General features: G+C 35.5%; 1 protein-coding gene across 11 annotated transcripts in view; it reads left to right on the top strand.

The window, feature by feature from the left end:
• CREB1 (cAMP responsive element binding protein 1) overlaps positions 1 to 11,374 on the top strand; it is a 57,485-nt gene extending 46,111 nt beyond the window's left edge. For 8 of the 11 annotated variants that reach the window (XM_055573284.1, XM_055573277.1, XM_055573283.1 and 5 more), the window contains one exon: positions 4,729 to 11,374. In XM_055573284.1, the coding sequence (XP_055429259.1) occupies positions 4,729 to 4,873 (145 nt within the window). In that variant the 3' untranslated portion in view covers positions 4,874 to 11,374. Of the gene's footprint in view, positions 1 to 10; positions 820 to 4,728 lie in introns of those variants that run through there. The other 3 variants (XR_008712128.1, XR_008712129.1, XM_055573279.1) reach the window with 3 other exon arrangements.
• The last annotated feature ends 4,821 nt before the right edge of the window (positions 11,375 to 16,195 follow it).

The raw sequence follows: 16,195 nt of genomic DNA on the forward strand, positions 1-16,195 counted from the left end.
ATTTTGGCAGCTGCAAGTCATATGCTATGGCTCTCCTCCACGTGCTCCCAGCCAAAGGAGGAGCATCTCTTTGAGGCCTGTCCTTGTAGCAAAGGGAAAGGGGCAATGCTTTTTGAAGCATCTGCTTGATTGTGGTGAACATCACGTCCACTCGAGTACCACTGGCGAAAGCACAGGTGAGGACAAGCCCAACGTCAGTGAAATGGGGATGTATACTCTTCCCACAGGGAGGGAGGAGTAAAAAATTATGGAAGCAATGCAACCCCTGTCTTGTAATTTTAGAATGCAGGAAGAATATAACAGTTTTCATAAAAGTAGAAGTCATAAAGGAAAAGGTTAAGGTAGGTATGACAACACCTATGATTAGCCAAGGAAAAGATAAAATAGCAAAGCAAACAAACTAGAAACCTTTTAACATATAAAATCAGGAGACTAATAAGGGTATGTAATAGGTAGATTTAAAGACAATGAATTAGAAATAGGGTTTAAAAAAATAAAAAATCAAACCAAGTAAAGTGTATGCTATGTCAGTGAAGGTAGATCCATCCATTCAACTTCCCATGTTGCTCAGCTGGTAAAGAATTGCCTGCAAAGCAGGAGGCCCTGGTTTGATTTCTGGGTCAGGAAAATCCCTTGGAGAAGGAATAGACTACCCACTCCAGTATTCTTGGGCTTTCCTAGGGCTTTCCCCTGGGAAAATTCTTTATGGCTCAGACTGTAAAGAATCCATCCTCAGTGCAGAAGTCCTGGGTTCAGTCCCTGGGTTTGGAAGATCCCCTGGAGAAGGGAACAGCTACTCACTCTAGTATTCTTGCCTGGAATATTCCATGGACAGAGGAGCCTGGCAGGCTATAGACCATGGGGTTGCAAAGAGTCTGACACGACTGAGCGACTTTCACCTTCACTTTTTCATTCAACTATATAAAACCAACCATTAATAATGAAGGTTTGTTTTTATTGAGATGGGAAGATGCTCATAGTGGAAAAGAGCAGGTTACCAATATATATATATTATAATCCCATTTTTATTTATTTTTATTACAGAAGATAAACATGCTCATTATAAGCATATTAGAAAACATAACCTAAAATTTTTTCTCACCACTAATGTACCACCCAAAATGTTAACATTCTGGAGTATAATTTTTTTCCCCTAGTATATATGTGCAATGATAAATAACATTTTTAGTATAGTTCTTAATTTTTTATTTTGGAATAATTTTAGCTTATGGGAATAGTTAAAAGCATTTTAGTACAGAGTTCTAGATACTCTTATCAACCGTCTCAACTTTCTTACAATTTTAGCATATTATGTAACCAGTCTGTGTTTCTTAAAACTAAAGAAATTAACATTCTGTCATATACTGTGGATAGTAATTAACATAGTATTTTTGGACTTCCCTGGTGGCTAAGACTGTAAAGTGTCTGCCTACAATGTGGGAGACCAGGATTCAATCCTTGGGTCGGGAAGATCTCCTAGAGAAGGAAATGGCAACCCACTCCAGTATTCTTGCCTGGAAAATCCCATGGACAGAGGAACCTGGTAGGGTACAGTCTGTGGGGTTGCAAAGAGTCGGACATGACTGAGCGACTTCACTTTCTTTCTTTTTTATCATGGTATAATACCATTAATTGAACTATCCATTTTATTTGAATTTCCTTAGTTATTCCACTTTTCTCTACCAAAATCCAATCCGGGTTACTACATTGCATTTATTCATTGTGGCTCCTCAGCTCCTCCAGTCTGTGACAGTTTTTTTCTTTTGAAGAGTAATAAACTTTCTTTCAGAATATCCCTCACTTTGGACCTGTGTGCTGTTTTCTTATGATTAGATAAAGGTAATGAATTTGGGGGAAGAATCCCACAGAGGTGTAGTCTGCCCCTTCTTGTCACTTATCAGGAAGCACATACTAGCATGATTCATTCCTGACAATGTTCACTTTGATCACTTGGTTAAAGTGCTCTCCAACTGCTCCACTACATTTATTTTTCTCTTTTTACACCCTGTTCCTTACAAGCAAGTTACTACATTGAGCCCACAATGAAGTGAAGGATTATTAAATACCACCTCCTGGAACAGAGAGTATCAAAAAATTTGTGGTTATAGGTGAAAACTAACACAGTAATTGGTGTAATTTCACAAAGATACTTGGAGACTATGCAAATATCTTATTTCTTTTTCAGGTATTCCCCACTAATTTTAGTATTCACAGGAAGATCTTTCCTGCAGTGATTATTACTATGATATTCTAATGAGAATTTTGTTTCCCCATCCCTTCTGCAATTATTAACTGGAATTCTTTAAGGAAAATCTTTCCCTTCCCCGTGTATTTTTTATATCAGTATGAATTTATAGATATTTACCTTATTCTTTGGGCTGTAATTCAGTATTACTTAATTATGATATTGTTAAGATTATTCCAGCTTTGGCCATTAGGAGTTCTTATAAGTTGATTCCTGTGTCCTTTAGATGGCATCTTAATTTTCTTGAAGCACATCTTTATTTTCTGACACTACATTATCCAGGTTGAACTTCTCATCTTACGGTTTTCTCTGCCGTAGATTTGAAATCAGCCATTTCTTCAGTGAGCCCTAGTTTCTTTCATTGGAAAATGGTTTACTTTGACCACTTGGTTAAAGTGCTGTCCAACTGCCCCCCATTACAGTTATTTTTCTCTTTTTATAAATTTTTCAAAGTGCTCTTTGCTACTGTGGTTTCACAGGCCCTCTTAAAGGACAGAGCTAGGAAATATATATGTGCGTGTGTATACACACTAGCTCATGTATGCACACATCTATAGTTCTATGTATTACTATATACTGTAGTAATTACTATTAGTATGTTTTACTAACCCCACTGACTAATCTCTAACCACAGGGTTTATTTTAGCCTTACCTTCCCCCTTTGCTTATTTGTAACTTTGTTCTCTGACAGAAACTTGGCTTCCCAATAAAGATGGTTTATTTATGTATTTATTAAACACTAGTATCATATAAAATCGTTTTATAATTGCTAACTTATACCCCTGTGAGAAACAAATTTACAATACAACATTTATGTACAATTCTTTTTTTTTTTTTTTTTTTTCTTATAACTAGTAAAGGCACTGTTTTCAGAGTTACTTAGCTGTGCTTCTTTTTTCTCTACTTTCAGTGAGGTGGGTGGTGGTGGTGGTTTAATTGCTAAATTCTGTCCGACTCTGTGACCCCATGGACTGTAGCCTGCCAGGATCCTCTGTCCATGGAATTTCCCAGGCAAGAATACTGGGGCAGGTTGTCATTTCCTCTTCCAGGGAATCTTCCCAATGCAAGGATCAAACTTGTATCTCTGCTTCACAGGCTCGTTACCCCTGAGCCACCTGGGACGCCCTCAGTGAATTCATGTCATACATTTACAGTAAAGTTCGATTTGTCAACGTGTTCATTCAATTCTGGGATTACCTGATACCTTGTTTTCTGTTTTTAAATTCTCATTACTTTACTCTTTGTGCTGTATGGTTCTATGGCGTCTGACAGACATATCTCCCACCACAGTGCCGTACCGTACATTTATACCATTCTAAAAAGAATTCCCAGTGATAATTCTTGGTGGTTGGCCTCTACCACTTTCCCCAGCTCCTAGAAACCACTGAACTGTTTTCCATCTTCTGTCTTTTCCAGAATCTCCTATAACTGTAACCTTTTGAATATGACTTCTCTCACTTAGCACAATGCATTCAAGATTCATTGTTAGTGGTGTATGAATCAGGTAGTTGGTTTTATCCCTGGTATTCTATGGATGTGGTTTATCCATTCACCTTAAAGTTTATCTTCATTTCTAGTTTTGAAGTATTATGAATAAAGTTACAATGAACAGTTAGATACAGGTTTTTATATGAACTTTCAGTTCACTTGAGTAAATATCTAGGAGTGGCCTGGATGGATGGAATGGTATGTATATATTTAATAAGAAACTGCCAAACTGTTTTTCAGAGTGGCTATACCATTTGCCTTTCTACCAGCAATGTATGAAAGTTCCAAGTGCTCTGTATCAAGTGTTATAACGATATTTTATATTTAGGTCTTTGATCCCTTTTGAATTAATTTTTGTAAGGTGTGAAGTGTGTTCGGGTTTATCTTTCTGTATCAACTGTTTATTCTAGCACCATTTGTTAAAAAAGATTATTCTTTCTTTGTGGAATTGCCCTTGTACTTCTGTCAAAATGTAGTTGACCATATTTGTATAGGCTTGTTTCTGGGGTGTCTGGCTTGCTTCATTGTTTTGTGTATCTGCCCTTTTGCCCATCCAGTCCATTGGGAGAATCTTTTCATTCTCTTCTGTTCTTAAAAATACTCAGATAGAAATTTTTGAGACACTTTAAGAGGCACTCTTCAAGCTAAAGAGTTCTTTAAATTTTTTATTTAAAGCTCATTTGAATTTTTGTATTCTATTCCAAAATATAGTAATTTTTATTTTCATGTGAGAATGCTTGCTACCCTTCTGCCCCATCAATTAAAATTGGTGCTTCAGAACAGTTTTTTTTTTTTTAATCAGTTTTCTATGGTATGTTGAAAATTTTACATTAGGCAATTTTTAAGTCATTCTCTTTATTTTTTCAAATGCCTAATCTTTAATATATTAAAATGTTTGTTGCTTTGAGCCAGATCTCTTTTTTTAGTGTATTCTATCTAACCCAAAATAAAGGCTGCAGAAATGTTGCCTAATCTTTCCTGTCTTTTGCTTATAGGGAAGCAGCACGAGAGTGTCGTAGAAAGAAGAAAGAATATGTGAAATGTCTAGAAAACAGAGTGGCAGTGCTTGAAAATCAAAACAAGACACTGATTGAGGAGCTAAAAGCACTTAAGGACCTTTACTGCCACAAATCAGATTAATTTGGGATTTAAATTTTCACCTATGATGGTGGGAAAAGGACTGGCTTGGCCACAACCAGAAAGACGAAATAAACATTTTATTTTCTAAACATTTCTTTTTTTCTATGCGCAAAACTGCCTGAAAGCAACTACAGAATTTCATTCATTTGTGCTTTTGCATTAAACTGTGAATGCTCCAACACCTGCCTCCACTTCTCCCCTCAAGAAATTTTCAGCACCAGGAATCATGAAGAGACTTCTGCTTTGTATCCCCTGCCCTCTTCAAGAAGTAATAATTTGTTTACTTGTAAATTGATGGGGGAAATGAGGAAAAGAAAATCTTTTTTTAAATGATGTCAAGGTTTGTGCTGAGCTCCTTGATTGCCTTAGGGACAGAATTACCAGCTCCTTGAGTTGACGTAATGTTTGGGCCGCATGCTTAAAGTAAGTAAGGTGCAATGAAGAAGTGTTGATTGCCAAATTGACATGTTTTCACATTTCCATTGTGAATTATGTAAAATCATTGAAGAGACATACCCTGTGAGAAAAGAATTTTAGGATGGTGTTGAAGAAATTAAGAATGAATTCAGAGTGCTTTCTATGTACATTCTCTTCAATACTGAACACTTGTCCTTGGTTCTTAAAAATATTCTGTATTAACTATAGCTCTTCAATAGGGCAGTTGTTGCTTCTTAATTCAGTTCTGTATGTGTTCAGCATTTTTGAATACATTAAAAGAAGTAACCAACTGAATGAAAAAGCATGGTATTTGATTTTAAATTAAATCAAAGTAAGTAAAATTACAAAGCTTCATTTAGTTTAGTACTAAATTTTTAGTACAAAGATGCTCATTAGTAAACCAGTTCCTTGAGTTATATAACAAGGTTTTTAAATAAATGTTTTTGTCATCACCTTCAAAAATATTTATATTGTCACACATTTATTTTAAAAGGTTTTTCTAATTAAACTGCTCCCCTTTGCACTTATACCACCAACAGGAAAGCCTTCAAGATGTTGAAGCAAAGTGATATATTTGTTTATAAAATATTATGTGTTGTAGAAAAATACTGATTTTAAATTGTTTCCATATTAACATACTTCAACAGTTTAGTGAATTTTTTAATGAAAAAAGTTACAAGGATATAGTTTAAAAGTACAATTTTAGATATACACAAGGAAAATAATTTTCTTCAGACTTATTTGAATGACTGCTGTACTACAATATTTGAATTGTCATTCTTGCAAGACCTTTTTTTGTTTTCTTCCAAAAGGGATAGGGATGCTTAGCTTTCCAGTATGCTGTATATCCTTTGTTATTCTGTAAAGGAGCTACCTGTTTTACCTGACTAGAACCATCTGTATGTATCACACATTGTTTCCAATATGACTTTTAATTACTAATACTCATTTTATTCACTAAGTTGATAAATTTAAAAGTTACCCTTTAAAAAAATAAGACTGAGATATATCTGAAAAATTTGTAATTGACATAATGTTACATTATAATTTCTCATTTGAGAAGGTGTTCTTTTTTTTTTTTTAAGAGTCTAGGATTTAATGTTTATATTTAGTTATGTCATGGGTTGTTTTTAAAAGTTTGTTAATGTGTTAACAAAATATGCAGATGTGGGTGTTAATTATTGAGTCCATTTTGAAAAGTAAGACTTTTAATTAATATTTGTAAATGGTATTATTTTTTGTTTGTAACAAACCGTTGTCTTTTTTTAAGGATGAACAGAGTTTATGAAGCCAGCATCATTCTAAGAATTGAGTGATGTAGTCTTATCTTTGGCAGTTCACCAGATTCTCAAGAAGGCTTTCAAACGACTGTAAATTTTGTTGTTTATCCTGCTGAGCTAACGGTGAAAGTTGTAGCATAAAAATTATTTGTATGCCAGCATAGATATACCATTTTCCAAAACTGGTTTGATAGAAACCAAGCAAAATCACAAATCTGTTTGCAAACCAGAATTTTTAAATGAGTCAGAATGTCAAAACTGAACATTTTAAAAGTCATAAGCTTTAGAAATTAAAATTGCTTAATATTTAGCAAATTAAATGTTTTCAGAAATCAAGGCTGTTTAATTAGCAAGTTGGTGGTCTCTTAGTCCCTGATAAATCAAGGCAATCACATCCATATTAGCTGGTTGGATTTATAAGTTACTTTGAGGATGACTGTTCTGGTTTGAAGTCAGTTAATGGTGAGGTAAGAAGTATATTCTGTTGCTAAATCTGTTTAGACTTTGGAGAGACTTGAAGATTTTCGTTTATACAGATAGAAATTAAGCATCTTTTGTGAAGACTTTTTTTTTTAAGAGAATTGGGAAAAATGTGTTTGTTTTTAAGCATGCAACTTTGAGAATCTTTGTTAACAACATAATTTTTAAAAATCTTACAGCCAAGAATATATGTGGCCACATTATAAATGTTTTTTGTCTTCATATTGGCCAAAAGGGAATAAAACTGTCATCATAGGAATCTGTACATACGCTACTGATTTGCCTAGAAAATAGCAAGTTTGGTATTGCTCACTTTGCAAATATAGGGCCATGTGGCACTTTTATCTATAGGACAGATTAATTCTAATAAAAATGAAGTGGGAGGGGTTTATTTTTGATATATTGCTCTTATGAGTTTTTAGGCTTTGATAGTGTTTAACTGAAAAGTGATTTAGAAAGGGCTAGATCCAATGTGTTCACATTATTAAAAAGAATTGATACCGGATGTAATTTTTAAGTTCATTCTTTTTCAAACTCAAGTACCATATTGGCAACCATAATATTGTCATAGGTGCTCTATTCATTTAGATATTCTTGGGGGGATGGCATTTGTATAATATATGTGTACATATATATATACATACAGTATATATCTGAGGCTCTGAGAGCTCTTAAGTCAGGAATGCTAAGTATTATAGTATATTGAGGTCAGATGAAATTTTACATTTTTGCGTGATCTATTGCATCCCTTTTGGTAGTTTCTTGGACTGCATTACTCCAGCACTCATGATAGATTTTTTTATCTGCTAATTTCCTTTTTTTTTAAATTGTTAATTTTCTTTGACTTGATACTTTTAAACATGTTACTAGTCACTTGAACCACCACCACAACCACCACCACCCCCAAAAGTTTTTGGTTTTTATGCTTTGTCTCTGGCAGCTATAACAGTGGTAAAAACATTTTGAAGATAGCTTCTAAAAGGTACCACTGATTTTTTCAAAAATCATCCTGGGGGAAAATTTTTGGTGTTTTCGTTTGAGCAGGGATTTTTGTCAGAAAAGACACTGAGATGGTAAGGCAGCAGCAGTGCTAGGATCTGAAAGCACAATACCAGTCAGGCAGGCTGTCCGATCAGAAGTCATCTGGCTGGAGTTTATCTCTGTCTCTCAGGCCTGATCCCTGATCCTTTTGACCATTTAGGGTGACATGTGGAATCATACAAAGGCTTATTAGGAAGATACAAGTTTGTTTAAACCAGGATGCTTTTACTTACTTTAAGTGACTTCAATCTAGATTTCTTATTTTCATTTCTAATATTTTTAATTCTGTGATCAGCTATAGTCAGCTGTCAGCATAAATTGGTCTCTATTTTGAAGATCAGAAGGTTGGCCGCTTCATTTTTCAGGATTAAATAAGGCTGACATCTTAAAGTTAAAATTTTGAATTAAAGTAGTTCCAAAGACACTTGTTACACACCATTTAATTTTTTTCAAGAGGCTCTATTTGTTGCCTTTGTAACCCTGAAAACTGTGGGTATATTGTTTCCCATTGACTTAATACAAAAGTTGTATATTTATTTGGATTATATTTACATTATATTCTTTGTAAATGTTTGGTGTAACTTGCACTTTTAAAACGACCCTGTTTGGGGTATTAGCAAACTTGAGAAATTCCCTCATCAATTGTCATCTGACTTTATGTCTTTCTCCTCTCTTCAAATCATGTGTCTTTTTTATGGAAGCTTTTCATTGATTAAAATATTTTATTGAACACCTAAACGCTAGCCTTATAAATAGCTGTAAAAAGAGGAAAATAAGGAAATTAGACTAGCTCAATTAATTTAAAAATGGGTTCAAACCCTATCTAATTCTCTTTCATCATGAATAAAGATAGAAGGAAATACAACTCAAGTGAATAAATATTTGTTTCCAATTTTAAATGAGATTCTGTCCTCACCCCAACATTAATACTATCTGTAGGATCCTAAGATATCCTTGAATTTGTGCAGAACAGTGAAAGACTTCAAGGTAATTAATTATTGTTGTCATGGAGAACACGTAATAATTTGATTAACTTTTTCACTTTAAATTGTCTTTGTTAACATAAAAAATAACTGTCTAAATTTGACTGGTTTCAGATGAGAGGAAAAGTGAGGTGTGCTTATAGTAAGCCTATAGGTGAAGAATAGTGGGATGAATTTGTTCACTCAGTTGTACAAAGCACAACTAGAACTTTTTGTTGGATGGCTTACATACATCTTGAATACTTTTAATGTTGATGTGTTGACTTTTTTTAAGTTGACTGCACAGTCACTGTATGTACTAGGAACTGGTTTCCTTGACTGTCTAGAATCAACAGCTGAGAGAGGCACTAATCCCTGAGGGGTCGAACATATCATGGAGCTGAGTCAGTATGGAAGAATTTCAAATCAATCAAACAGGGTGCTGCAGTTCCATCTGTCTCATCTGCTGATGATAAGTTCTTATTGATGAGTGAATGTAGCTTAAGCCTTTGTATGTGTCCTCAGGGGGCAGACAAACTTTAAGAGGGACCAGATAACGTTTGAATGGAGGGATTATATTTCAAGTGTTTTAGCTTGAAATTTATTTTTTAAAAAAATAAAAATAGAAAAAAAAAAAAAAAAGAACAAAGCCTGTGAAGCAATTTGATACTATAAACAGGCTGAGTTGTTTAGCACAGAGAGAAAATATTGACCTGTCTGCATTCTGGTACTGTACATACAGGTCCTAGTTGGGTAAAACACGATACATTTTGAGTTATTCTCACCAGCAAGTAAAAGGAAAGTGAATATTCTTCAGTAAGTGTCTTTTGAAAGGGTCAAACTATAGGAAATGCAAATTTTACCTGCTTTATTACAGGCATTATTTAATACTTGCCTATAGAAGTATGGCATTTCTAAGCTGGTGTCTGAGGAGCATCTCAGATGTGAGAGTAAATCTAACATAGTTCAAAAATTGGTAGGGGAGGAAGAAAATCCCTGCAGATGATGACCTTAGTCAGCTGGCCAAGTGAAACGATCCGTCATTGTGTTTGGGAGGTTTTATTTTCTTACGTTTTTAAAATTGAATTGGTATATGCTTTATAGACATTGTATTTTTATCCAGGTGCCACTCCAATCTGTGTATGTAATAAAATTATTTATATTAAAATTGGGAAATAATCCGTGAGTATAGATGAGGATGGCAGAGAAGAGTACTCGTTCGCAGTTTTCCATGTAAAGTCCCTGACTAGTTTGTCATGTCAGTTGTCATCCCCACCCAAAAAAGGAATTATTTCTAACCTAGGTGTATCACTTGAAACTTTAGAAACAAAGTAATCAGGGAAGTTTCTAGAGAAAGGTGTCGGGTTTTTGGTTTTGTTTTGTTTTTCCTTGAGGATTGGGGTCAAGAATACCTCCCCCCAAAACTGTCAGCACAAAACAGGGTATTGACTTTTAACTCTGATGTTGCTATTGGAGTTGAATACTAAATAAGTAACTATAGTGAGGAAAATACATTTCTAATAAAATTCCCTACATTCTAGAAGCATCCCTGTTTTAATTTTTTTTTTTAACCTAAATCTTTTTGTGCTTTGTGTAAAGAGAAAAAATGTAGAGTTATGATGCATTTTATTAACACTATGTACATATTAGCTGCTTTGTGTTCAGAATGGTAGCAATTGCTTTGTATATTAAAGTAATCCTTGTGAATTTGTGAAATATTGTCATAAAGTGCTTTTTCTTACTGTAATCTTTGTGGTATCAACTGTCATAATGCCCTTTTTACACAAACATTTATGTGCTGTCACATAAACATGCTTTTAAAAACTCCTTAAGTCTCTCTTTTTGGGATGGGATCATCTACATTGTGGTTTTTCTAGGTGTGTTAAAGCAATATTTTGTGGACTTGGTTTATTTTGTTAAATGGCAAAAGTTATGCTAGAGTATATCACAAGCTTATGTTGCACAGCAGCAGTAAACTAACTCAAACAACATATCTTTACTTAATTTTACTGTATTACTGGTTTTTAGCACAATATTTCTTTTTTCAGTAAGATTAATGAACAGTGCCTTTTTGAGGATTTAGAGATGTTACTGCCCTGTTGAGACAACTGATGAGAGACATATGGCCAGCTGTGTTTAATGTCAAAATGCATGTTTGCATTAGAAGGATAAGAACAGATGGATCTATTGGGTCTCCTTGTAATTCTAAAGTTCTGTGATCGCATAAAATGGAAGGAAAGGGGAGATGTGGTTAGTCTGCTCTTTGCTTAAAGCACAAGAATAAAAGATTCTCTCCTGTACTATTGATTCAATTTCTGAAAATTAGCAGTTGCAGTGTAAAGGGCTTTTAAAAATTGCCATGTTGTTTAAGCCTGTTATATCTGCCATTGTATTGAAAGAAATACATGAGTTTTATTCCTTTCTCCTACAAAGAGTGACCACATAATGTACAGACAGACATTTTTGCGAGGGAAAGGGTGAGGTGTAAGCCAGGACTATGCTGAGCAAACTGGGATTTACGGTGACCCTCCTTGTAAGCTGAGCTTAGGTGCTTGGACCCCCAGTAAAAACGAAGAGTTCCTATCCTCTCCATCCACAACTTGCTGTCACTTGCTCATTTCACAAACACGTACTTGTTGAGAACACAGTTCGGGGCACTGAAAAGTTCCTGTCTTCAAGAAACTAAGACACACAGCCAAGGAAACAATTCTAACACATTAATACAATTTGAGTCCTGAACTCTAGACTCATATTTGTCATCTGTACTCTGACTGCAAAATAGAGGTCCAAACTGAACATTATAATTTCTCCTCTAAATCTATTGTCCCTTAAGCTGGTTCTTCTTCATCTTGAAGGTGACACCATTATCCACTAAGCTGCCTTGAATCAGGGTTGTCCTTCCCTCTTCATTTTAATTTCTCCACAACTTAAGCATATTGACCATACTAGGGCTTAGAATGCTAGTGAGGGCCTAACAAGAGAGAAGGTAATCTGAGTTTGAATGTGAATTTTGTTCTTGTTTGAGGTGCAAATTCATAAAACATCCATTTTGAAGTGTGCATTCATAATGTATTACCACCACCTATATCTAGTTCCAAAACTTTTATCACTCCAAAGAAATGCTGTACTCAAATAAGAATCATTCAGCTTTCCCCTCCCTTCAGCCCTTGACAACCATCAATCTTTCTGTAGATTTACCTGTTCTGGATATTTCACATTATCATACAATATGTGATGCTTTCAGTTAGCCTACTGTTTTTGACGTTCCTCCACATTGTAGCATTTATCAGTACTTCATTTCTTTTTATGGCCAAGTAATATTCCAATGTATATATATGCCACAGTTTGTTCATCTGTTGCACCTTTTTTGTTCCCACTTTGGAGCCATTGTAAATGATGCTTCTGTGAACATTCATGTGCAAGTTTTGTGTTTGAGTGCTTGTTTTCAACTTTTGCGGGGTATATACATCTAGGACTGGAATTGCTGGGTCACGTGATAATTCTGTGAGTTAAATTTTGAGGATCTGCCTCAGTGGCTGCACCATTTTCCAGTCCCACCAGCGATGCAGAAGTGTTCCAGTTTCTCTACATCCTGGCCAACACTTGTTTACTTTTTGGAAAAAAAAAAAATAGTAAAGCCATTCTCATGGATGGGAAAGTGGTATCTTACTGGGGTTTTGACTTGTAATTCCTTAATGATTAATGACACTGAACGTCTATTCATGTGTTTGTTGGCCATTTGTATATCTTCTTTGGAGAAGTGTCCAACTTCATTGCTTGGCTTTTTCTTGAGTTTCGAGTTCTTTATATATTCTGGATACTACATCCTTATCAAATAATAGGATTTTGCAAATATTTTCTCCTATCCTGTAACTTTTCTTCTCATTTTCTTGATAATGTCCTCATTCTAATTTTTTAACTTAGTTTTTTAAAGTAATAGTATATTTGGAAAAAAACAATACAAATGGGTGAGTTTATCCTTTTAGTGACAGTCTGTCACTAAATGTACACACACATGTAAATCTTTTCTCTCCTTGTCTCTTTTTTATAGATGGTGCTTTGTTCCTCTGAATGTGTCTTGGCAATAGTTGTATTTCAGCACATGTCTGTCTACCTCAGTCTAACAGGTGTGAAGTATCCCATTGTATAGATATAACACAGCTTATTGAACTAGTACTCTCTTTCTGGACGTTTAGTTTGTTTGAAACTGTTGACTGTTAAGATATACACAAGTTAGTATAGATGTATATACAAGTTAGTGTATCTCCAAGATAGATAACCAAAAAGTGGAAACTTATTAAGTATAGTTTTCTTCATATTTCGAGGTGGTTTGCCAAGCAGTATTAAGAAACTGCTAAGTTAATTTTAAAATGTTGTATTCATTAGTATTTTTTTATGTCAAACTTCACAGTCTCTCTTTTCATAAATATTCAGAGAAAAATTAAAAGTAGCAGACTAGCTTAAGGTTAGTAGTCCTCATTTCTGTTATACTGTTTTCCCTTCTAATCTTCCTGAGCAAGTTGTCCTCAGCTAGGGAGCATGTGGTGATGCCATCTTTTTAGTGTTAGATTTTAACCCTTCTCTGGTTGTAGGAAGAAAAGCATAATGTGATTTTAAAGCAGAAACTTCTGAGCTAAGAAGTCCTCGATTTTTGAAGTGACAAAAAGAGCCCTGAGGACTGCCCTGCTTTTTTCCTGGCAGCTCACGTCAGTGGTGAGAGAACCCAAATCTCCAGTTTGCAACAACACGGAAATATACTCACTCTAGCGTCTCACCTTACTCTTGTAAAGCACTTGAAAATGCTGCTCCTGTCTCAGCAGAGCTTGTGGGAGCCGTAACATGACTTTTTCTAACACTAAATCACGTGTGTATTTCACCAACTATATCCAGGACCTCTTATCAGCTCAGTTCAGTCCCTCAGTCATGTCTGATTCTTTGCCACCCCATGGACTGCAGCACGCCAGGCCTCCCTGTCCATCACCAACTCCCGGAGTTTACTCAAACTCCTGTCCATTGAGTCAGTGATGCCATCCAACCATCTCATCCTCTGTCCTCCCCTTCTGCCCTCAATCTTTCCCAGCATCAGGGTCTTTTCAATGATTCAGCTCTTTGCATCAGGTGGCCAAGGTATTGGAGTTTCAGCTTCAACATCAGTCCTTCCAGTGAATATTCAGGACTGATTTCCTTTAGGATGGACTGGTTGGATCTCCTTGCAGTCCAAGGGACTCGTACCAATAGTGCACTAAAAGTGATTTTTAAAAGAATCTTACTAATAAATTGTTTCAATTCCTTGGCAAGTCCAGTGGTTAAGATTCTGCCCATTCATTGTCAAAGGTGTGGGTTCAGTCCCTTGTCAGGGAACTAAGATCCCACAAGCTACATAGTGCAGTCAAATAAGAAATTTAAAAAAGTGCTTGAATTTTAAGAACAGTATCTTAAATTGTTATTTTTGTTTCTTGATTTTAAAAATGACTGAAAATCATTTGCTTCCATCAACCACCATAAACTAAAAGCATAGATTAACCAGAAATGATGTTGGAACTGAATCTTTTATATAAGTGCATAACAATTTTGTTACTGAGAATACACTTTATATTTTGATATCCCTGAGAATAGGCAATTTAATAAGGTAACTGATACATAAAGGAATATTTATTTTTCATGAGTATATATTTATTGAACAACTTTTATGAAGAGGACACTGTTAACACTTGAAATATAAAATATGAGGTACAGTCCTTGCCTTGCTGGAGCATAAACTGTACTTGGAGAGATAATGAAACATTTCAGACAATGTTACTCTGCCCTCGGTTTTCAATCTAGTGTTCAGTTCACTTAGATAAAGTTTTTTGATCAATTATAATTGTGATCCTTGAGTACAAAGAATAAATGTACTATTAGAAGCTGTTAGAAACCATGGCTTCAGATGGTTCTGTCATGAACTAAAGCAAGATACCCTTAAGAGGGATCTTAGAAAACAAGTGGACTTTAGAGTTTTAGTTCTAAAAACCTGATGTATATTTTAACTGAGCATCTTGGCATTTGATTCTTTTTCTTTTTTTAATATAAATTTATTTATTTTAATTGGAGGCTAATTACTTTATAATATTGCATTGGTTTTGCCATACATCGACATGAATCCGCCACGGGTGTACACGTGTTCCCCATCCTGAACCCTCCCTCCCCATACCGTCCCTCTGGGTCATCCCAGTGCACCAGCCCTGAGCACCCTGTCTCATGCATCGAACCTGGGCTGGCGATTCGTTTCACATATGATAATATACATGTTTCAATGCCATTCTCCCAAATCATCCCACCCTCGCCCTCTCCCACAGAGTCCAAAAGACTGTTTTATACATCTGTGTCTCTGGCTATCTCGCATACAGGGTTATCATTACCATCATTCTAAATTCCATATATATGCATTAGTATACTGTATTGGTGGCTTACTTCACTCTGTATAATAGGCTCCAGTTTCATCCACCTCACTAGAATTGGCATTTGATTTTAACTGGGAAAAAAAAAGTTACTGATACCCACTTGGCTGTTAACCACATAACAGTTAAGAAACTGAGCAATGTGAGAATCAAGGCTTAGGCCAGTAGGTCTAGAGGAGACTAGATTTCTATCCTTGAGGACAAAATAAGCACACTTTAAAATGCATATTTATGGGATAAATTAATCCTTTTCTCAGAAATAAAAAGTCGCAACTTTGTTGACATTTATAGTGGACCAGATATATTCTTACACCCCCTCCCTCTGTACACACCCCTGAAGCACTCATTTCCCAGCTTCTGGTAACATCGGTGGCTGATGGCGCTCAGCTGAGTCTCTCAGGAATTGTCTCCACCCCAAAGTTAAGCCCCTTGGATCCAATGACTGACTACACAAGGATGTAAGTCCCACCCCCGTGCCTCAACACCCATTTTCTGGCCACCCCAGCTCTGAATTCTGCTGAGGGCTTTCCCACCTGCATCCCAACCCAATTTCTCCCTCTTTCCAATCCTGCTACTTTTACTCCCTGAGAGGTGTTGTTCTTGAAAGCATTCTCATTTAAACTTTCCGAACCTTAACCTTCAACCCTGAGTCTATTTCCCTACGGAACTGGACCTGTGCCATTT

Source organism: Bubalus kerabau, chromosome 3, assembly GCF_029407905.1.
Source record: "Bubalus kerabau isolate K-KA32 ecotype Philippines breed swamp buffalo chromosome 3, PCC_UOA_SB_1v2, whole genome shotgun sequence".
In the NCBI taxonomy this organism is placed as follows: domain Eukaryota; kingdom Metazoa; phylum Chordata; class Mammalia; order Artiodactyla; family Bovidae; genus Bubalus; species Bubalus kerabau.